The sequence below is a fragment of the Carassius auratus genome, chromosome 30 (genome assembly GCF_003368295.1).
Source record: "Carassius auratus strain Wakin chromosome 30, ASM336829v1, whole genome shotgun sequence".
Classification (NCBI taxonomy): domain Eukaryota; kingdom Metazoa; phylum Chordata; class Actinopteri; order Cypriniformes; family Cyprinidae; genus Carassius; species Carassius auratus.
Window position 1 is genome coordinate 26,093,266 of NC_039272.1, and position 24,183 is coordinate 26,117,448.

General features: G+C 39.4%; 1 protein-coding gene and 1 non-coding gene across 2 annotated transcripts; both read right to left on the bottom strand.

Moving 5' to 3' along the window:
- Positions 1 to 10,367: 10,367 nt before the first annotated feature.
- LOC113050076 (U1 spliceosomal RNA) lies at positions 10,368 to 10,534 on the bottom strand. Its single transcript, XR_003276719.1, has one exon. It is a non-coding gene; the product is annotated as a U1 spliceosomal RNA (small nuclear RNA).
- Positions 10,535 to 20,787: 10,253 nt separating this feature from the next.
- Positions 20,788 to 22,247, bottom strand: LOC113050065 (maternal B9.15 protein-like). The gene is made up of 4 exons (XM_026212772.1): positions 21,895 to 22,247; positions 21,658 to 21,795; positions 21,282 to 21,540; positions 20,788 to 21,179 (listed from the first exon to the last, which is right to left on the bottom strand). The coding sequence occupies exons 1-4, from the start codon at positions 22,065 to 22,067 to the stop codon at positions 20,976 to 20,978; spliced, it is 774 nt and encodes a 257-aa protein (XP_026068557.1). The 5' UTR covers positions 22,068 to 22,247; the 3' UTR covers positions 20,788 to 20,975.
- Between the last annotated feature and the right edge of the window lie 1,936 nt (positions 22,248 to 24,183).

The window sequence follows — 24,183 nt, forward strand, 5'->3', positions numbered from 1 at the left end:
ACATGCTGTCATATAACATGCTGTCTGTATTGATGGAGTATAAGGTTGAAGAAGTTCAGATAAATAGACAGGAGCTTTGTTATGAGGGGATTTATAAATGAAGAGGAGAATTTTAAAGTCTATTCTCTGAGAAATTGGCAACCAGTGAAGGGATCTAAGAATTGGAGTTATGTGTTCATGTTTACGACAGTTTAAAAGAAGTCTGGCTGCAGTATTTTGGACAAGCTGAAGTCTTGCAATTTGAGATTTGGATTTACCGCAATATAAAGAATTGCAGTAATCTAGACGCGATGTAACAAATGCATGAACAGCCATTTCTAGAGTTTTTGGAGTGAGGAAGTTTTTAATTTAGACAGTAAACGAAGCTGATAGAAACTGGCTGATAGAAACCAATAACAGAAGAGACAGATCAAATTTTAAGTGTTGGTTAATAGTAATACCTAGGTTCTTCACCCTTGAAGATCTGAAAAATGGATAAACTTTCAAGTTCAGGGCTTATACACTGAGAGTTATCATTAGGACCGAAAACAATTACCTCGGTCTTGTCCTCGTTTGAGAAGAGGAAATTTTGGGCTAGCCATAATTTAACCTCCTCTAAACATTGGAGAAGAGAAGTGATGGCAGTGGAGTTGTTTTTCTTAACTGGAAGATAGATTGGAGTGTCTTCTGCATAGAAATGAAAAGACACACCATGTTTTCTTAGAATAAGAAAAGTCCCCGGAATCAGTGGAGAGGTAAATATCATTTAACACTCTCAAAAGGGCGGACTCAGTGCTGTGAGCAGATTTAAAACCAGATTGAAAAACCTCATAAATAGAATTACTAATCAAAAAGTGTTGAAGTTGATTCAGCACAATTTCTCTAAAACTTTTGAAATAAAAGGCAAAACAGAAATTGGACGGAAATTTTTTAGAATAGTGTGGTCCAGTGAAGGCTTCTTGAGTAGAGGAGTGACTGTAGCAACTTTAAAGTCGGCAGGAACGGAGCCAGTTTGGAGACACTTATTAATAAGGCCCAATCGAATCAATAATTAATTAATAATTAATTCATAATTAAAAATTGGGGGTGAATGATATCGCTAGAACAGAATGAGGGCTTAAGATTGTCAATCACCTCCTTCAATTCCTGGAGACTGATGGGTTCAAAAGCATCCAAAAATGCAGATGAAGATGACATGCTAGGAGAGATGGTTAAAGTTCAAGTGGGGCAGACACCAAGTCTTAAGTTTGTAATTTTGTCACTAAAATATCTCAAGAAACTTTCACAGAGAGCATCAGAGGCAACAGGCAAGGTGTTAACAGAAGGATTGGTAACAGATTGAATAATTGAAAACAAGACCTTAGGTTTAGGTTTAGAGTGATTAGTTTTAATCAGGTTACGAAAGTATACAGCTTTTGCAGACGTAGCTGCAGTCTGGTAAGAAGTAAGAGAGTCTCTGAACATTTGAAGAGAGATATGCAGCCTGTTTTTTTCTCCATTTACGTTCTGCCTTTCTACAGTTTTGTCTTAGGAGACGGGTATCAGAGTTTTGCCACAGTACAGATTTTGTTTTTTGCTTGTAAGGCTTAAGGGGGGCAGTTGCATTTGCTGCCTTAAGCCAGGCAGAGTTCAAGAGGCTAAGATGTTGATCAGCATCCAAGTAAGGTAACGGTTGATCTAAGTGCAACTGTGAGCAACAATCAGCAAAACACAAGTTGAAATTTGTGCTAAACTGTGGAGAGTAGAAGCGAGAAAGACTTACAGTAGTATTTGAAAAATAAGAGAGCTCTCTAAGAGACTGAGTCAATAATATAGGCTTATGGTCAGAGATCATAAAATCTGAGAGCACAATATCAGTCACATCAAGCCCATATGAGAGTACAAGATCCAACATATGTCCCTGAATATGAGTAGCGTCACTGATCCACTGGGATAGATTAAAAGCAACGATAATATTAAGAAACTCGTGTGATAAGGGGTTAGACGGACAGCAGACATGGATATTAAAGTCGCCCACCAATAGAAAGCGATAGTAATTTGTGGCAATATTGCCTATCAGTTCAGTGAAATTCTGTATAAAATCCTTAGTGCAGTGTGGAGGACGGTAAATCACCACTAAACATACAGGACCATTCCAGTCCAAGTGAAGAAACTGAGCTTCAAAGCTGGAAAAGGCCGTTCCAGGGACCAATCGACAGCATGCAGAGAGAGAGTTAATTAAAATTGTTACTATGCCACCCCTGCGTCCACACGGACGAGGAGAGTTAAAAATGTGCAGTTATCAGGGATCAGATCCGAAAACGGAGTTAAATCACCAACCTTTATCCATGATTCCGTGATAAACATAAAATCCAAGTTGTGAGCTAAGTAAAAGTCGTTTAGTAAGAAGTTCTTATTCACCAAGGACCGGGCATTTAATAATGCCATCTTTGGTGGAGAGATAATAACAGGAGATGCGTAGATTTCTGTGAGTTGCTCCCAGACGTCGGGAGCCGAGGCCGATTCGGTGGGGACCGGAACGAGAAACAGGGATCGGGTGCAGGGGGAGAACATGACGAAGCCACCGTAAAGCGATTCGTGAGAAGGATCCGAGAGAAAGCCAGCCCGCAGATGAGCTTTCAGCTTCAAGAAGTATCCTCCACGGTTTCCTCGTTTCCTCCTTCGCTCCTTCGCTTGCTCCGCGGGATGTTGAGGGGCCACCGGCGGATATGTCCCGGGATAGCCGATGTTAACAGCTCATCAGTCTTGTTAAAGGAGCAGTGCACATCTAAAGTCTAAGACTATTTTTTTACAACCACTTTGCTTTTTCAAATCATGCCCTCAATTTTGAACTCAGGGTTAATATTATTAGATAATTTAATTTTAGGTGGTAACTTACAATCTCAAAAAATAAACTGTCTGCACACTTGAATCCTTAAAGCAAATTTAATCACCAAGCTTTCGGTCAAATGACTATCCTCAGGGCATATAAATGTACATGGACAATAAATGTAGCAATCAACTGTGTTCAAACACATCAGGACAATCAACAGTGATTACCACACCTGTGAAAGCCAGGTAGGAGAGTTGTAGTCCAATGGTGGGAGCAGAGGTCTCAAGTAACGAAGTACAAATACTTCGTTACTGTACTTAAGTAGAAATTTGGGGTATCTATACTTTACTTGAGTAATTATTTTTCAGCAGACTTTTTACTTCTACTCCTTACATTTTCACGCAAGTATCTGTACTTTATACTCCTTACATTTTAAAAATAGCTCCGTTACTGCTATTTCATTCCAGCTTGTCAGTTGTCATCATTCAAAAAAAAAAAAAAACCTATCCAGATAAATCGCGCCATCCGGATGCAGTGAATTGGATTGTGGTTGGATGAGAAGTATAAACATATACCATTCCGACACCCTATTGGTTTGTACGCGATCCATCGCACCTGCATATGACACAAATAACATCACACTCCAGCAAGGAAATAGCCAGTTTTGGGTTCGTTTATCAAAAAATATATTTATTAAAAGTAAGGTTGGGTATGGAACCGGTATCCGATCGCCTCAGTCATATGAAACCGGCGTCAGACCGGTCTCGTCCCCGTCTTTCAGCCCGCTCTTCAAACCGCAGACACGATCAGTTTACATTTCCAAACATTCATTTTGCTGTTGTCAAACTGCTTGTGCATTCAAAATCGCACTAGATTATTATTAAAATTAATGGCAAACTGATATTTCCTTCTTACACACTACAGCAAAAGATATAAATAACTGGCTTTAAACCCTTTTTTGGGGTGAAAATACGATTTTTTCTTTTCCATAAGACTTTTGCACAGTACTGTATTTTAAAAACAACATTGTTGCTACTTTATAAAGAATGACCATACAGTAATTCACAGAACCATAGAAACATTATGTGTGCTTTTGTATTAAATAATGACGTGAAATAGATTTATTAGCCTTAGATTAAGGGAAGCACAACTTGGGAAATGAGAGCATCTAAGGTGAAAGCTATGGATTTATTTTAAATATTTGTAATGTTCTTTAATATTATCCATAGTTTTTTTAAGGTTCTTTTTTTTTTAAGTATCGGTTCAGCCACCGTTTAGGCACCAATACTGTTTAAAAAGTATCGAAAAGGCACTGGACCCTACTTAAAAGTTATTATTTCTCACTGGCTCATTTACCAAATGGGTGCTTTCTCTTCCTCCTCCACAAATTAAGCTTCTGTAGGTATTTCGGTAGCGAGACGTTTTAATAAATAATTGTTTGCGATTGACGACGCGATTGACAAATGTGTGATAACTAGGCTTTACCAACTTTGTAACTCGTTACCCCCCGAACACTGAACATAGCAGACGTATGTACCAAATACAAGAAGCTATCAATCAAGAAGGTATCACGATTATAAGATATTTTTAGTTTTTAGTTTTTGATTAATCACTTGGATTAATCATTCGTTTTGACAGCACTATAACGTTTATTGTAAATAGACAACCATACAAGGGTAATTGTTATTAAGTCTTCCCTGGGTACACCAAATTTCTTTTCCATTGCCCTCACAGATTCCTGCAGCTAAGCTTGGATGTACATTTACATTACATTAAAGGTTATTGATGAAATGCCTCTGAAGTTTGACTTTTTGCACCATAAAAATACTTATTGGCAACTAGTCATCATATCTCTAGCTCTTTAATGTATTTGCATTGTATTAAAATGCGTTTATTTTCAATGGGCATATATGTGGCTAATACAGGTAGTGCATCCCAAATTTTTCAAAATGAACATTTTAATATAACATTATAGTCATTATGGCCTTTAGAAAAATGTTTTTTTTTAGGAGGTGGGGTAGTGCACAATAGGCCCCTTTGGCACGGCCCAAGCTTTTGTTCTTAATTGCATTTTATCCCTTACATTACTTTTACTTTTATACTTTAAGACGTTTTTTAAACCAGTAGTTTTACACTTTTACTTGAGTAAAAAGCTTGAGTTGATACTTCAACTTCTACAAAAGTCTTTTTAAACCCTAGTATCTATACTTCTACTTGAGTAATGAATGCCAATACTTTTGACACCACTGGGTGGGAGTTGTAGTTTTTAACTACAATTAACCTACCCAACATACTGAGTTATCTAGGTAATTCACACCTTTACTCCCCATAGTGAAAATCCCCACTACAAGAAACAAACATAAATACAAATATACAAAACTATAGGCACATATGAAATGTAGTATACATACATGCATACATACATGCTGAATATGTGCATGGAGACTGCAAGGACATCAGTAAAACCTTCATAGACTGCAGTATTCAAGACTTGAACATTAAAAATGTTACAACTGTGACTATAGCATGACACTCATGTCGAAGTCCACATTTAAACCTTTGGGATGTAAGGCATCCAAAGTATGAATCCAGTACAGTTCCCTTTGACATAGCACTTTATCAGTGTTGCCAATGTTGTAATTTAATCTGCTCAATTCCCTGAAAACGGAGAGAGAGAAGAGACTGAATGAGCACACTCTGTATAGTGACAGGCCACAGGGTAGTTAGGGTCGGCACGCCTGATAGAGCTTTTATGCTCACTGATCCTCTGTTTTAAACAATGTGTGGTCTTACCCACATACACCATGTCAAATAACATTCTTAGTTTTACATGTAATCATGTCCTTTACATTGTAACTCTTACGGATCTGGGGTGTTTAAAGTTATAGGTCCTGTGTGTATTATTATATGGGCACAATTGCCACAGGTATAGTTACCATCCCTAAAAGGTGCTAAGAGTGTTTGGGTAGGAGCTGATTTTATACATGCTTTAACTACCCTATTGCGGAGGGTAGGGCCCCGTCTGGACACAAACCAGGGTGGATCCCTAAATTTATCCTGAAGAGAAGGATCATCAGATATTAGATGCCAATATTTCATTACAGTGTTTTTAATTATAAAGGATCTTGGAGTAAAAGTAGTTATGTAGGAGACAGAAAACTTTTTATCCTTTTTAACTCTTTTTCAAAAGGTGTGGCCGTGGTGTAGAAAGGGCAATATTATATGCCTCTTCAATACTTTTAGTGGGATAACCCCTGGCTAGAAATATTTGCCTTATATTTAAACTCTTCGATTAAAGGACAAATCTGTCAAGTCTATAGAATTGACTCTTAGACAGGCCGTTTTTTAGGGCACTGGGATGCGAGCTGCTTGCCAGAAGAAACAAATTGCGATCAGTCTCTTTACGATAGAGGGTTGTGGTCAGTCTACCATCTTCTAGTTTGATCCACATGTCTAAGAAATGTACACATCTGGAGTCTAAAGTGAATTTTAGATCTGAGCTCATCCTGTTGAGGTTAATGGTGAATTCATTCAGCTCACCTTGGGACCCTTTAAAAACACACAAGATATCATCTAAATATCTAAAATATCTGATGATATTACTGTAGAAGGGATTTCTATCCTAATTAAAAATAAACTGTTGTTCAGAGAATCCAACATACAAGTAAGCATAACTGTTATGCTGTTGGCAAATGTACTCCCCATACTTGTTACCCTTTGTTGTAAGGTGGTAACTTACAACAAATTGCTTGCATCCCCCCTTGTGTCATCTCCTTCCTTTCTCAATCATCGGTCAAATTTACATGTGAAACAACAAAACACTAAGACCCCTCTAGCATACTACTATCCTAATAGGCAGTTGCCTATGGCATATTATACAATTTTCCTACATGTAACTTTTTAAAAGCAAAATTCAGCTGCTCATAAAACTCTGAAATGCTAATTATTTTTTTTTAAGTAATCCAGTAGAGGATTTACATTTTGCACTATTGTTAAATGGAGAGTAATTTTGTAATGGTTAGAAAATGTGCAGTATGCATACAACAGATCCATTTCTAAAATATCCGCTTTACATTGCGTAAGCTGTTGTTTATAAGTTGCTCTCTGTATGGAGAGAGTGAAAATGTCTTCAGAGTTAGTATGGAACTTTGTTTGAACTTTATATTTATATAAATATACTTTTGAATCTATATTTTCTATAGATTTGTACTATCAGCTGAAAACTTCAGTCCTGACTTTTAGTGTTCCAGACTCATTTCAGGATACTAAAGGCTAAAGGCACAGCTTGACAAGTAACCTGATATGGTATACAAGTACCATGAAAAAAGCAAAGAATTTCATTGGTAACGTCCCATAGCCAGTTTCTCTCTCTCTCTCTCTCTCTCTCTCTCTCTCTCTCTCTTTCTCAGACAGCAGCCCACCCTATATAAACCAGTGCCCTGTCCCACCCTGTGCTGAATCCGAACCCAAATCTTGACCTGTTTGGAAACAAAATTGATGGAGCTTGGAAAAATGGCATCCCGCAGGAATGAGCCAACTTATCTTGCCTGGTCCATCTTCAACACTTTTTGTTGCTGTTTGCCACTTGGCATTGCAGCAATCATCTACTCATGCAGAGTAAGTAACTTACCATTCATTTTATTTACAGCTCTTATAAATAAATTAAAATAAATAAATAAATGAATAGTACATACGTATTCTGTGCTTTTATTAATATTATATATTATTGCTATTGTAGGCAGACAATGCAAATTCACTTGGAGATGCTGGAAAAGCTCAAGAGTCCTCCAGGATAGCAAAGAACCTGAACATTGCTTCACTGGTGTTTGGACTGATTGGAATAATTATGTTGATTGTAATGGTGGTGATTGGAGGCTCAAAAATGTAAACAACATCATCATATGCCTGTGATGGAATGTGGGGGGGGGGGGGGGGGGTTGGTTTATTTTTTTTTTTTTTTTTTTTTTTTGCTATTCCAAAGACACTGCAAACTATGAACTAGACCACTCAACTCTAGAGATGATGAAGACCAGCTGTGGCTTGAAAACCAATGATAGCCATCCAATGTTTTGTTTTTGGGGCAGAAATTAGCTACAGAAATATAAATTGATTTGTTAATATAACAATTATTAAGGAAAATAATGTACAAACCAAAGTTTTTCTGTTCATTTTTTATTTTATTTTATTTTTTTCCTTTTTTTAAGTCTTTTTCATTTTTATTTTGCATACAAGTGAAATGTTTATGGGAATTATTTTTCTGCCAAATAATATCATAAAATGTCCTTCATTTTAATTAGTGTAGTATTTCATGATTCAGTGCGATGAATGCAAAAACTGTAATCAAAAGGCTACTATATTAATCATTTACATGGAAAATGTAGCTGGTAAATGGCTTATGTAATGGTTTTCTGCATTTATGTATTGTGTGTGTGTGTGTGTGTGTATATATATTATATATTATATATTATATTATATATATATACACACACAAGTATTACATACGTTAAGGCATTTAAATGTAACAGATTGGTTTCTCACATTTTATATATTTTTTCAAGTACTTCTCTTTTATACATAACATTTTGCCATGATAAACAAGCCTGTATTTTGTAGTTTTCTTCATGTATATCAACTTTTATTAAAAGTCATTTCATCCTTAAAAATTGTTGTTTTGTTGAAAATATCCATCCCAGTGCACAGAAGTGATGTCATAAATATTTCTGTAATATGAGATCACAAGTCAGATGTCAATGAGCAACAAATGAGTTCATTGTAAGAGATCTAATAGTAACAAAGTATTTATATGTGAACGGATATAAGGGAGGGGCATATTTCATGTCTGTTATCACTCTATTATAGACTCAGTCTGATAAATTGTATTCTGTGCTCTCAGGTCAGTTTTACTAGGACTAGAAGTTTAATATAACACAGTTTTATGTAAAAGTTAGCTTTTTCTTAGTGTGAAGAACATTTTATATAATCGAGAAAAAAAAATAGCTGTAAAGAAGCTGAAAAGGTTTCATGGATGTTCAAGGTTCTTCATGGAACCACAGATGTCAATAAAGAACCATTATTTTTGGTAGATCAGCTTGAAATGCTCAGAACACCTTCAAAAAGTCAGTCCTTTAACACACCTGATGATTGTTTTGGTCCAAAAGCCAACTAAAACTAGGTGTTTTATACATTGTAAAAATGAAAAGTTACATAACCTCCACTTGCAAAATCTCCTCCTACATTTCTGTTACACTGTTGGATTTTATGAGAATAGGAGTATCTACTTCTTTAGAATTGTTACCAAATTCCTTATAATCCTCAAGCTGTTCCAGATGTACAGAGACTTTTGAGGGCCATACACATACATTCTTCAAAGTACATTTCATTGTTTTCTTAATCATTATAATCAATTGCAAGTTGTAGTTTTTTCCCCTAAAGTAGCCACCAGTGAAAACATGGAAACTACTAATACTGAAAAAAAAAAAAAATGTTATTATGCGGTATCTGCATTTTATCATAAGCCAGCAGCACAAAAAAAATTCTAAAACTGTTGTCAAAAGTATGCTAATCAAGATCCTGCATGTAAGGATAAATAATTACATATTGTACATCCAATATTAATTTGAGTTAAAACTAATTTAGAATTGTACCTGTAAAGTATATCAACGCAATATTTGGCTGTTTGACATCATATAGACTCAGGCTACTCCAACAATTGTAGATTTACACTTGTGTTTTACATTAGACCCACCCTGAGTGTGCTGTCATCCGTTCATCATTGTTTCAATGCCAGAGAAGGGGTAAACAAGAATGTCTCCTAAGCGACTGAAGAGTTTTGTTTTTAATTCAAATGAATTTTAATTATTTATATAAGCTGCTAGTAGTAATAGAGTAACTGTAACTGTAGGGACATTATCCAGAAGCAGTAACAGAAACATAAACGTTTTATTAACTAGGGTGAGTTAAACAAGAGGAGTTAAAAATGGATGAATGAAACCAGTGAGAAACCAGAGAATGCAGCTATGTCAAAATGTCATAGTCAGTTAGCCACCTAAGCAGAAACCATCAGCGCCCTTTCACAAGGGGGTCTACAGCTTATACTACACCTCTGTTTTGTTTAGTTAAATGTATGATACTTTCAGTACCTTGGCCATTGAACAAGTGTCCAAATGCAGTCTTGGATGAAATCTTAATGGTTTGAAGATTCCGGGTTGTACGAATGGCGATCATGTTTTTCCCAGGGTTTAAAAAGAAAGGAAAGGAAATTACGTGTGGCCACTGTATTTGCGCTCTGCTTTTAACCCATCCGAGTGCACACACACAGTAGTAAACACACACTGTGAACAAACACTCAGAGCAATGGGCAGCCATATTGCTGCAGCACCCGGGGAGCAGTTGGGGGTTTGGTGCTTTGCTCAAGGGTCTCACCTCAGTCATGGTATTGAGGATGGAAGAGAATGCTAGCACTTGTCATTCACTCCCCCCACCCAAAATTCCTGTCGGCTCTGAGACTCGAACTTGCAAACTTCGGGTTACAGGTCCGACTCTCTAACCATTAGGCCACAACTGCCCCAAAAACTTTAAGGGGAGAGCACGAACACCATATTACCCAACTACCATAAATTATGCAGTTGAAATTACCACATTTGGGGAATTCTCAGGGGTCAGCATGGCCAGAGTGCAATGGCTGAGCCTAGCCCTGGGTAGACCACCTTCTTGATCATGGTGTATCCCATGCCAGGTAAGTATAGGTAAGAGTGACAAACTCAAAAGATATTATTCTGACTCACACTGTCAAGTTATGAAACTTTCTCATTGCAAAAGCCCCAATGGAATGATACAATCTGAATGAGAATTGTTTCCCATTCTGAAAAAGATTAAATCTTTTGCATATGCTGGTTAGGTATGTTTTGAAGCATGGCATCTGGTTTGAGATGGTTTAAACTAGTCCTTAGTTGGTCATGAGCTGCTTTAAGCTGGTCCTGAGCTGGTTATAAGCTAATTATGAACTGGTTAAACTGGTCATGTGCTGGTTCTAAGTAACCAGCTCCTGCTCAGGACCAGGACCAGGAGTCTGGGGCTCCTGAAGGCAGAGTGACAACTTCTCAGAGGGGCTTCAAACCCATGGGCCTATGGTGTAGGCAAGTCCAAGCAAGAGAGTTTACTCACCTATTACTGCCAATGCTGCGGCCGCAGCTCTGGCTTGCATCCCTGGTGGTCCTCAGAAGTGGTCCCGGATTGCTGGGTTTGGTGACCCAGCATTCATTTGTTTCCCCATCTCCACAATGATATCCACTTTATAAGTGTTGAAGAGACTGACATTCAGAGCTCCCACTGCCTGAGCCGGGTTGGGGGACACTTCGGAGTTGGCAGTAGGATCACATTATCTTCATCCTCCTCTCCTTCCTCTCCTAACAGAGAAGTGATCACTTTGTTGCCATCGTCCTCCTTTCTTTCCTCTATCAAGTTTGCGTAAGGTGGAGGAAGTTCAGGGAATGGGCACCAGAGAAAGGTGGGGTCTTCTTTATTAATGGCCACCAACCACACTCCTCTTTCCAACACCCATAATGAGAATAATATATGGGGTTGGTAAGTTCCTCTCGATGTATGTCAGCACTTCATGTAATGTAGAAAATTACAAACTTAAAACTTTTTTTTTTTTTTGATAAATGCAAATGCTTTTCATTTGGAGAACAAAATGCATTAAAGATTTTGTCTCAAGTAATTTATTCAGTCTAAAACTTACTGACAAATATATTTAATGTTTGCTTCTAAAAATAAGGACTATAAAAGGTTATATAGATTCGATTTATAGAACTATCTCAAGCAATGGACTTTATCTGCTTTCCTACTATAACCATGGAACTGCACAACAGTTTTTGTAGCTAAGACTTTAGAGTAAATATGAATCCAGGAAATATAGCTGCTAACAGTAATTATGGCATCAAGCACATCAGATAAGCTTGGCCGGGAGCATCACAACTTCATCATGATTTATCATATTTTATTCTAGTGCAACTTATAAGCAACTTTGCTAAACAAAACAGTATGTCGGTGAATATAACTTCTCTAAAAAAGAGAGATATTCTGCCCATGTGTTTGCACGCCCAAGTTCCTTGAGACAGAATTTCTTGATGGGCCGAGTGCTACACTGAGGGGCGTAGATTACGCATAGATTATTTTTATAGTTATGAAAATAAAGAAAACTCTTTGAATGAGAAGGTGTGTCCAAACTTTTGGTCTGTACTGTATTTTAATTTTACATTTTACATTGTTTATGTTTTTCCAGCCTCAACATTTTTTCTTTCTTGATTTTAAATCATTTAAACACCAGACTTGGAAATAATTTATATTGTACATTGTGTTTACTTAAACATGTAAAACATTTAACGTGCAGCAACTGATAATAAAATGTTCTGTGAAAACAACAGAATGCCCGTTGCTTCATAAACTAGAGCACTACAAATATATTATGTCTGTTAGCAAGTTTCTCATTTTCTTTAAAAACTGAACTATTGGGCCCCTTCAGTTGCATTTGCTGCTTAGTCCCCTCCCTCTTTCTGAGTCCTTGGAATTGCTGTAACTGTACCCCTGTTATGGTCCCCCTGACTAAAGCCAGTAAAATGCCATTCTTCAGAACACCCCTGCCTTATGGACAATAAAGCACTCAGCAATCCAGCACTACAAGACTCAAAATATCCCCCACCAAAACTGAAGACAGCATCCAGAACAGCAGATTGCAGTGTTCCTTCACCACTTCTTTGGAGGATAATGCTTTCACTGTTTCACAGCACAATAATGTCTGCAATACTGCAGATCATTTGTTTCATACTAACAGCTAACTTAATAAATAAGTACAGTCTTATGGATTCTTTTGATCAATAATTTTTTTCATCAATTTCAGTTGCAACTTTCAATAACCACAGTTTAGTGTGTCAGAGCATGTGTTCTCTGTTCAGCTATTGTTTTAAATAAATCGTGTATACGAATTTATTGGTTGGCTTTTGTGTGCTATTGTGTATTAAAAATGTCTTGGCCAGATGCAAGATCAAAAGTAACATCAAAACTTTTAAATCAAATGTAATCAGAATAAAATTCACAATGTAAATGCACTGAGTGTCGTGTAAACATACCTTAATTCAGAACATCTGTAACAGCACAAAGAAATTCCATTCATACATACTGGCGGTGTGCCAAATCCTAATGTGCTTGGGGCTATAACTCACTTTCCCTGAAATGGGCCTCACTGTTTGAGAACTCTGAACACGAAACCACCAAGCTTCAAATGAAGAAAGCAAAATTAAATAATAGAAAAAAGATCTGCACACTGTTATTCTCCCTTTATTCAAACAAGTTCAAAATAAAGTTTCATTCTAAGACCTTTGTCGGGCAAACACTTTTTTTTTCTTCTATTATTTAATTTAGCTCTATACATTTAAAACTTGGAGGTTTCGTGTTCATGTTTTTAAACAGTGAGTCCCATTTCAGGGAAAGTGAGTCATACTTCCAAGCAAATTAGGATTTGGCAGATCGCCAGTACGTATGAATGGTTTTTCATTTTGCCATCACAGATGTTGGGAATTAAGGTATGTTTACACAACACTCAGAGCATTTACATTGACGATTTTATTTAGATTACATTTGATTTAAAAGTCCTATCCAAGTGAAAATGAAAGCGCCTTAATCAGAATAAAAATGGCCTAATCGATTGAAATTTCAATGGGTTTAAGAAAGGTGTGATAGAATTATTTTTGTTATTATTAATTTGTTAGAGCATGTAAATACTATGTCAGATTAAAAAGACAAAATGCTAAGTTTAGCTTATGTATGATGTACAGATGCACATTGAGTATAATAGTTTACTGTCTTGTCATTCTAAATTTGATTTCCTATTTCATTGTCCATTGTTCATATTTTATGCAGTACTAGTTGAAGCTACTCATCATTAGTAAATGCTTGTAACATTTACTATTAATCATTTAGAATTAGAAATCAGACACATTTGCATGTTTTTGTGGTCTGCAGATGACTTCTGCTTACACATATTCATAAATCATTTATGAATTGTTTGTTCAAGTTCCCTTTCAGTCGGTCACTCTCGACGCCACGTCGGTGACCGACGAATATGGGATATCGCTTCAATAGACCAATCTACTTTGAGTGTAAACTAAATGAGCCAATGCACATTGGCATGCAATTATTGCATCCAGCTGCCGCTGATCACTGTGTGAGTATAAGAGGGCAGCAGGTGTGATGCATACCAGCTTTTCGCTTCGGAGCCGAGCGTTAGTATCGCTCTGCTCAACTGTGTATGCTGTGAACTACAAGTTCAGCACGCTCTCGAAAGCTTCGTGTGTTGGCGAGATGGCGCTTCAGCGGCGGTCGTTCCTCTGTCGAGTGGATTGCACACTTCAGGTTGCTCTACCCCTGTCGTGTTGCAAGCGGCCAATTCCTCTGTGCGCCTCAGCACTAAAAGAGCCCTCCATCGACTACAGTTCAAAATGTTGACAAAGAAATGCATTTTCAGGTGCGTCCGTCCCCAAGATTGGTTTGCAGCGATCGACCTGAAGGAAGTGTACTTTCATGTGTCCATACTTCTGTGCCACAGACCTTTTCTGCGGTTTGCGTTCGAAGGACGAGCATATCAGTACAAGGTCCTGCCCTTCCGGCTGTCCCGGTCTCCCCGTGTCTTCACGGAAGTCACGGAGGCAGCTCTCGTTCCTCTCAGAGAGCAGAGTGTTCGCATTCTCAACTACTTAGACTATTGGCTGGTACTAGCACAGTCTTGAGATCAGTTGTGCGAGCACAGGGATGTGGTGCTCCGGCACCTGAGCCTGTTGGGCCTTCAGGTCAGCTGGGAAAAGAGCAAACTCTCGCCGTTGCAGAGGATCTCTTTTCAAGCTAGCCTGCTTGAATACGTTCAAGAGCAGGACAGCGGTCCCACAGAAACTCTCTTTCAGAGGCTCCTGGGGCATATGGTGGCCACAGCGGCACTTACACCGCTCGGCCTATTACATATGAGACCGCTCCAGCACTGGCTTTATGGCTGAGTCCTGAGGTGGGCGTGGAAGCGCGGCACTCACTGGGTCCAATTTACACCGGCCTGTCTCCGAACCCTCACTCCGTGGTCAGATCTTGCATTTATCTGGGCAGGGGTGCCCCTAGAGCAGATCTCCACCATTCATCCACCACCGCCTGGGGGGCCACGTACAACGGGCATGCAGTCTCAGGGGCTTGGACGGGCCCGCAGCTGCAGTGGCACATCGATTGCCTAGAGTTGTTAGCAACGCACCTTGCCTTGAACCGTCTCAAAGGTCTCTTACGAGCCAAGCTTGTGCTGGTCCGATTGGACAACACTGCAACTGTTGCGTACATTAACCGCCAAGGTGGTCTGCGCTCTCATCGCATCTCGCAACTCACCCGCCACCTCCTCCTTTGGAGTCAGAAGGTTCTGGGGTCACTTTGTGTCGTTCACATTCCAGGCCTGCTCAGTCGTACAGCCAACGAGCTGTCTTGAGCAATGCTCCTGGGAGAATGGCGACTCCATCCCCTGACAGTCCAGCTGATTTGGAGGCGGTTCAGAGCCGCTCAGGTAGACCTGTTTGCTGCTTCAGAGACCTCTCACTGCCAGGTTTTCTACTCCCTGACCGAGGGAACTCTCGGCACGGACGCACTGGCACACAGCTGGCCGCGGGACCTACGCAAGTATGCCTTTCCCCCAGTGAGCCTTCTTGCACAGACATTATGCAAAGTCCGGGAGGACGAGGAGCAAGTCTTGCTAGTAGTGCCATATTGGTCTACTCGGACCTGGCCGGTTCCTCTGAAGAGGGATTTACTGACTCAGAGACGGGGCACCATTTGGCACCCACGTCCAGACCTTTGGAAACTCCATGTTTGGTCCCTGGACGGGACGCGGAGGTTCTAGATGACCTACCTAGGTCATGACTGTGGCTGACAACAGCCTTAATAAACACTCCTTGTACTGCAATATGTCATTGGCTCGAGAACTCTACAATATAATGTTTAACAGATAATAAGTTAATATATATTTCAGATAGCTTAATGTTTGAGGTAATGTGCTTATGAAATACATTTTATTTTGTATAGTGCTTTTTACAATACAAAACGTTGCAAAGCAACTTTATTACTTAAGTTACTGAAAACTACATAATGATTATCAAATCATTCAAGTAAACTAAAATGATTGCAGATGCTGTTAAACTTTAAATTCTAATATGATGATTCACTTTTTAAAATGGCTAAATATAAAAAGGCTTTATAGTGTTTTATCCATAAACCATTGACAAACATTATAAAATGTTCTACTAACTTATTACTATTATAATATATATAATATATATTATTCAATTAACCCTAACCCTAACCATATATCTTTAGCAAGAATATAAATATTATTTAAATTTTATTTTCTACTCAAAGTTTGCTTCTGCAGCTAGGGCACTAAACGTTTAATAGTAAACATTTATAAATGTTTACAAATCATGAATAATTTTAACTCCCGAATGAGTACTTGCAAACACGTCTCGGTTACGTATGGTAACCCTCGTTCCCTGAAGGAGGGAACGGAGACGGCACGTCGGTGAGCGACGAATATGGGATATCGCTTCGATAGACCAATCTACTTCGAGTGTAAACTAAATGAGCCAATGCACAGTGGCATGCAATTATTGCATCCAGCTGCCCCTGATCACTGCGTGAGTATAAGAGGGCAGCAGGTGCAATGCATACCAGTTTTTCGCTGAGGAGCCGATCCAGGAACCCGGCAGCTCAGCGGCGGTACAGCAACCATGGCGACGGGACGTGGCGTCTCCGTTCCCTCCTTCAGGGAACGAGGGTTATCATATGTAACCGAGACGTTCCCTTTCAGTCGGTCACTCTCGACACCACGTCGGTGACCAACGAATATGGGATCCTTATCAAAGCACCATGGGTGCTGCCCCTTCCAGTGCCCTGTGCGAACCACCTGCGCCCCTATTAGGTGTAGGCCGGGGCTCAGAACAAGTAGCTCCACTCACCATTGTCAAAGCAATACCTCACTGGGTGAGATTGGATAACACTGGGAAAACGTACCCGATCCGCTTGGAGCCGGGACGCTGCGGAAGCCCCATCCTTCCCGAAGGAGGTCTCGGAGGCAAATACACATATAGCATCCGTTTAGGAGTATACGGAGACATTTGAGGTAATTAAAACCCTCTTGGGAAGGCAGAAGTCTGCCGGGGAAACACGGGCTCTAAGGCTATACTGTGGACTATAAAAATACGAGTACCGCTTAGGTCTCAATATGGAACCCACCCTTCCATGGTTCTCATGGATTTATCATGAAGGTCTGGCGCCGGACGTTCCGCCGTGTCCAGCTGCTTAGGGTGATGGAGGATCTCAACAGGGTCTACAGTACGGACACTCTGGAGTGGTTTAAGCAAGCCGACACTAACCGGGGCCTCTCAGTGCCACTACCCGTTTGAGGTGAGAACACAGGAGGATACCGGCTCTACACGAAGGCTATAGAACCTAGCGAACGTGTTAGGGGTCACCCAACCCGCAGCTCTACAAATATCTGTCAGCGAGGCGCCACAAGTCAGCGCCCAGGAGGATGCAACACTTCTAGTTGAGTGAGCTCGTAACCTGAACGGGCAGGGCACACCCTGAGCCTGATAAGCCAGGGTTATGGCATCCACAATCCAGTGGGCCATTCTCTGCTTAGAGACGGCACCCCCTCTTCTGCCGGCCTCCATAACAGACAAAGAGCTGGTCTGAGGTCCTGAAGCTTTGTGTCTGGTCTACGTAGCACCTTAATGATCGGACGGGACAAAGCACAGTCAGGGCTGGGTCTGCCTCCTCCAGGGGCAGCGCTTGCAGGTTCACCACTTGGTCTTTGAAGGATGTAGTGGGAACCTTGGGCATGTAGCCAGGCCGGGGCCTCAGGATTACCTGGGAGTCAGCCGTACCAAACTCTAGGCACGAATCGTCGACCGAAAATGCATGCAGGTCCCCTACCCTCTTGATGGAGGCCAGTGCAAGCAGGAGCAGAGTTTTCAATGAAAGAAACTTTAGCTCAACTGAATGCAAAGGCTCGAATGGGCCATGCTGTAGTGATTTAAGCACTAGAGACAGGTCCCAAGAGGGTATACAACCTAATGATGAGGTCATGCTTACCCAAAGACTTCCCATTCACGGGGTTATGGTACGCAGCAATAGCGGCAACCTGGACTTTGAGGGTGGAGGGAGACAGCCTTCGCTCCAACCCTTGCTGCAGAAAGGATAGCACGACCGCAATCGGGCATCTTCGGGGGTCTTCTCTGCGAGGTCACCTAGAACCTAATCTGTTAAACATTATATTGTAGAGTTCTCCAGACAATGACATTTTGCAGTACAAGGAGTGTTTATTAAGGCTGTTGTCAGCCACAGTCATGACCTAGGTAGGTCACCTAGAACCTCCGCATCCCGTCCAGTGACCAAACATGGAGTTTCCAAAGGTCTAGACGCGGGTGCCAAATGGTGCCCCGTCTCTGAGTCAGTAAATCCCTCCTCAGAGGAACTGGCCAAGGAGGGGCTGTCGAAAGGAGCACTAGTTCGGGGAACCAGGTCCGAGTAGGCCAATATGGCACTAATAGCAAGACTTGCTCCTCGTCCTCCCGGACTTTGCATAATGTCTGTGCAAGAAGGCTCACTGGGGGAAAGGCATACTTGCGTAGGTCCTGCAGCCAGCTGTGTGCCAGTGCGTCCGTGCCGAGAGTTCCCTCGGTCAGGGAGTAGAAAACCTGGCAGTGAGAGGTCTCTGGAGCAGCAAACAGGTCTACCTGAGCGGCTCTGAACCGCCTCCAAATCAGCTGGACCGTCAGGGGATTGAATAAGTAGTTATAATACTAATAAGTTAGTAGAACATTTTATAATGTTTGTCAATGATTTATGGATAGAAAACTATAAAGCCTTTTTATATTTAGCCATTTTAAAAAGTGAATCATCATATCCCATATTCGTCGCTCACCGACGTGGCGTCTCCATTCCCTCCTTCAGGGAACGAGGGTTACCATACGTAACTGAGATGTCTTTGCAAGTACTCATTCGGGAGTTAAAATTATTCATGATTTGTAAACATTTATAAATGTTTACTATTAAACGTTTAGTACCTTTATGGAAATTGGACTTAGCTGCAGAAGCAAACTTTGAGTAGAAAATAAAATATAAATAATATTTATATTCTTGCTAAAGATATAGGGTTAGGGTTAATTGAATAAGTAGTTATAATACTAATAAGTTAGTAGAACATTTTATAATGTTTGTCAATGATTTATGGATAAAAAACTATAAAGCCTTTTTATATTTAGCCATTTTAAAAAGTGAATCATCATATTAGAATTTAAAGTTTAACAACATCTGCAAGCATTTTAGTTTACTTGAATGATTTTCTAATCATTATGTAGTGTTCAGTAACTTAAGTAATAAAGTTGCTTTGCAACGTTTTGTATTGTAAAAAGCACTATACAAAATAAAATGTATTTCATAAGCACATTACCTCAAACATTAAGCTATCTGAAATATATATTAACTTATCTGTTAAACATTATATTGTAGAGTTCTCGAGACAATGACATTTTGCAGTACAAGGAGTGTTTATTAAGGCTGTTGTCAGCCACAGTCATACCATTCACATACCCCAACTTATTCAATTCCCCTTTTTTCCCCTGTGCTCCCATCACACATATTCCAGGGTGCAGGGCTTGGCCCAACTCACACAGAACATTTAATAACAACAGAATGATTAACCCGTTACTTTGTCAACAGTAACTTTTTGAAAACTCTACATTTTCATGTTTGGTAGGGATTTATTAATGGAAGTTTTTATAAAGTGTTACCCTCAAATACCTTCAAATACTCTTTTTATGTTTTGCACTTATTAACAAAGACAGTGAAAGGGTGGACAGGAAGGGTAGGAAGGAGGATGAGAATGAGGGGGATGTAGGATCAGGAAATGACTCAAATGTTGTTGACATCAAGTCTCTGCACAAACACGCAATGGAAAGCAAGATTTCCACATGTTTCAAAGTTCCTGGTAAATAAGAAGCACAGTGACCTAAAGAACAATACCCATTTTCCTTTGGGTTGACTGACACCCCTTTCTGGTTAGTCCCGCCCCAACCTCACAGCTTTGGTTGAGTTGATGTCATAGTTTTGATCTTTCCTCATTGAGTACCATGAAAACACATAAATGTATTGTATATTCTGATAAAAATATATTTTTTTGCAATAAATTACGCAAATAAAAAGTATCATGAAAATGGCAAACCAAATAATTTTTAGCTGAAGCTCAGTTATTTTGAGAAGTTTTCAAAATATTCAGGTCTGTTTTTGAATGAATTAGACCTGTTGTAGTTCAATATTCAGTTATGTTGTACAGTTAATGTTGCTAGCACAGCACATTTTAATTCAGATGCAATGAGCATGTAATGCCACTCATACACTACATGTACGGGGCCCAGACAAAAGGCAAATCTAGAGGCCCAGACCAGCTGAAACCCCTGGGGGGACTGAGATTTTGTGGTCTCCCCAAACCAACATGTGACTAGTCTAGACTGGTTTATTTTTTTTTTTTAAAGTAAACACTGCAATTCTCATGGAGTTGGAGGTTTAAGAGAACTTGGTCAAGATTGTCACAAATTCAAAACCACACCCTAGTTTCCTTTTCAGAAAGAATCAGGTCTCAGAAACACAGTCTAGTGGGGAAAGAGAAGATTCCACCCCACATCATTCTGGTTTACTAAATATATTAAAAAGACATAGGTCACAGTTTGTGGGTTTAAAAAATAATTCCAGTTAAACTCCAAGTTGCAAGTTTTTGTATACAACATAAGGTTACACCAAAACTAAGAACCATCACCAGTCATGAACCTAAAGAGGTGCACTTAAATACACTATTAGATTATATTGTGGATATTTGCCACCATCTAGTGGCATAACAGACCAAGCACTTCCAAACAAGCAAGTTTTATTAAAATTGATTTTATTTAGAAAGTCTTTTCCACTCCACAAATAAATCATTAAAATTCTCTTTTAAAAAGTGCCTTCATGGGATTGCCACATGACTCCATAAATAACTTAAAGCTCTACATAGAAATTATTACTCACATGCCTGCATAGCTGCTCAGCAAAACATGGGTCTTAAAATTAAAGTCTAGGAGCGGTTCTTGCTAACCCAGTGATATCGGTCCACCCTTGGACCAGAGAATGCGTAGGAGGCCCTGTACCCCTTGAAACTCTTATGAGGTGGGTACGGTCCACTTGAGGAATGCTGCTGGTAGCCCTCAGACACATATGGTTTTCTTTTAAGGTATGTGCCCCAGTTTCGCATAGGCTGGGGTTGCCCGAACTCACTGGACTATAGATGGAGAACAACAGCAGTTAAAACCATGCAAAATTAGGCAACCAGTAGTGTTAGGTGCATGCTAAGGGACAAAAGAGCATTTATCTCGAGTGTTACCTGGTAGACACTGTTCGGGTTGGAGACTGTTGGGATGCACTTAGGCTCTGGAACAGAAAGGCTGCTGCTGGTACTGCTATTGCTGCTACTAATGCTGCTGCTCACACTGGTGTTTACTCCCTCCTCATCGGAGGAGGTTCCAGAATGGTAGTCTGATGAAGCCCTTTCCACCGCATTATTTATCCTATGAGAGAACTCCCCATCTCCCTTTTGACCCTCCAACTGAGTAACACAAATTGGGGTTGACTTCTCACCATACCTTAAAAGAAAAAAAAAACATTATAGTTTTTAAAAGTACTACAGTACAGTGGTACAATCGAGTCATCAAAACCAGAATGGATTAAGCACATCGACAGGCCCACAAGTCAAGTGTTACCGGCATGACACCTCTCCTGGATCCACCCAAATGGTCATTTCTTTTGGCAATCCAAGATTTTCATAAACAATGTCACTCTGGCGACAAGCACATTCAATAACTGGGTCTCTCGTTTGAGCTTTGTTCATCCTTAGACACCTAAAAAAAGTTATAAAAAAAAGAAAAAGAAAAACACACCCTTGAATCAGTGCAATAAAACACTTGATTTGCTAGTTAAGATGGCATCAGGACACTCACCTAAAAGCTTGTCCTTTGGTTGGGTTTTCTGGGTACCAGTGACTTTTGTAATTTTCAAAAAGCACAGAGGTCAGTTCCACAGCAAACTTCTCCCTCCTGACACGATCCAGTTTACCATGTTTTTTGGCTAGTCTTGCAATGAAAAACACTGTTGCTGCAATCTCTTCCTTCATTTTTAAATTTTAAGATCAAGCGTCAGTGGGGCAAGAGATTTGATTTTTTTTTCTTTATAAAAAATATTTAAAATATAAAATCACAATCATAGAAGCAAACAACTTGTTCATTGATACAGCTGCTTAGTAATACCAATCTATTTACTTTAACTATGCAAAAACATCTTAAGACACCATGACAAATATATTCAATCCCTTTCAACATCAGTGAGCCTTTTAATATCTCAGGGTGCGCTCATTTGTAATTAGATAAAACAGGTGTTTCAAATGGTAGGAGGAGCTAAAAATTTGCAAAATCAAGACTTTATAAATCACTCTGTAGTTCAACAAAGTGGTATTTGTTTGTTATTCTTACTGCTGCGTGAGGTATACCAAAGAAATTGAACCGTGACCTAAATTAAATGCCAAATTAAACCATATGTTGTAAAAGACTGGTGATAGACTTTTCTGTCTGCTCCCATTTATAAGCATGATATTGGGTTGCACAGGCCCAGGATTTTATTAGGTCTAGCTCGCAACCAATAAAACAAGGGTATAAAATAGATATATAACTAGCCTTACAAAACAATTGAGAAACTTGTTCTAGAAAAATGGGTGACCAGTAAGGACATGATAAGGTGTCCTTTTTGGGGGGGCCTAGTCCCTCTGGGCAAGCCTAGACCTGTCTTGATTTGGACTAAATGGTCTCTTTGGTAACCTAGTCCAGAAAACCATTGTCCACTATAAACACTGCAAAGCATTGCCTACCAACAGCTAACAACATACTGCAGCTAGTTTTCAGTGTTGACATAGATATGGGCCTCAAAGGCAGTTGTTTCCAAGCCTCTTTACGCTTGACTTTTGTTTCTTTCACCCTAAGGAATGATGACAGGTAACATCTTAGCTATGTGTATTTTAATCATTAAATATAATAAAACTGATCATTTTGAGTCTAAAATTTGACTGACTGAGAAGCGTTTGAAGCCGTTGGAATAAGTTCTATAAAAGTGTATTTTGCTTGACAACCATAAACAGAGTTTATGAAGAATTTGAGGATTTCTTGAGAATTTATTTCAAAAGAAATTAAATGTGATCGAAAAACTGTAGTATGATGAACGCCTGTAAGTGCCTCTTTTTCTTTAAAAAAAAATAATAATTTATATTTAACCAGTAACTAAATTAATTGCATCAATTGCAAATAAATAAATTATTGTTAATGTTTAATTAAAATAATTTTCTCAAGAGCTCATTAGTTTAAGTTAAGTGCATTCCACTGATTTTGCGCTGTTCCCTCTTTGCACGGCGCTCATCTCTATCTCTATGCTCATCTCTATACACAACGCTATGTTTTTCTGGGAGAAGTAGCGCCAGTGTCTGCAGCGGTGAGCGCGCTGGTTCGCGCCCAAGTGGCTCCCGCCTTGGATGGCGCCGAATTTGAACATACAGTATCAGCTCTTCTTATAAATACAGACAGTGTTGTGTGTTGGAATCCAACGCAGAGGGACCATGCGCGACACGGATAGCTCCTGCGGAATTTCTTCAGGTAAGATGGCTAATTTTAAATGTTATGAAGGCTTTATTTGTCCGCAACTAGTTATAAACTGATTTATTTGGCAGGTAAAGTTAACTATTGTTAAGAAGAAGTATCGCCCGTTCAAGCCCACCTGGAGATGTGACGTCAGCAGGGTCGTAACAACAGTAGATGCACAAAAACCTGTGAGAGTAGAAGCATTGCATCAGGTGACTCAAATTATTATTTCTCATTCCTCAGTAATCAGTGAATATTATTCGTTTCTTCGAATTGGGTCTGGACTAAATTAGACTACAAATTTGAAATCTTTATTGTTTTGCTGACTTTTTTGTTTGGTTTTCTTATTCTTTTAGGTTAACACGGTACAAACAGAATTGTGTGCTGATATATTGACGTGTTGGGGTTGGTTTGTAGGCAGTGTTGTTAGCTGATTGTTTTATATAAACTATAATCACTAACCATACTGCCAACACAATGACCTACAAGGAATCACAGCTGATACAATTATTTTCTCAGTCTTTATGTGTCATATTCATCTGTTTGATTTCCAAAAATTACTACTATTTTTTTGTAGAGTCCATCTTTTGTGAAATGAAATAAAACTCT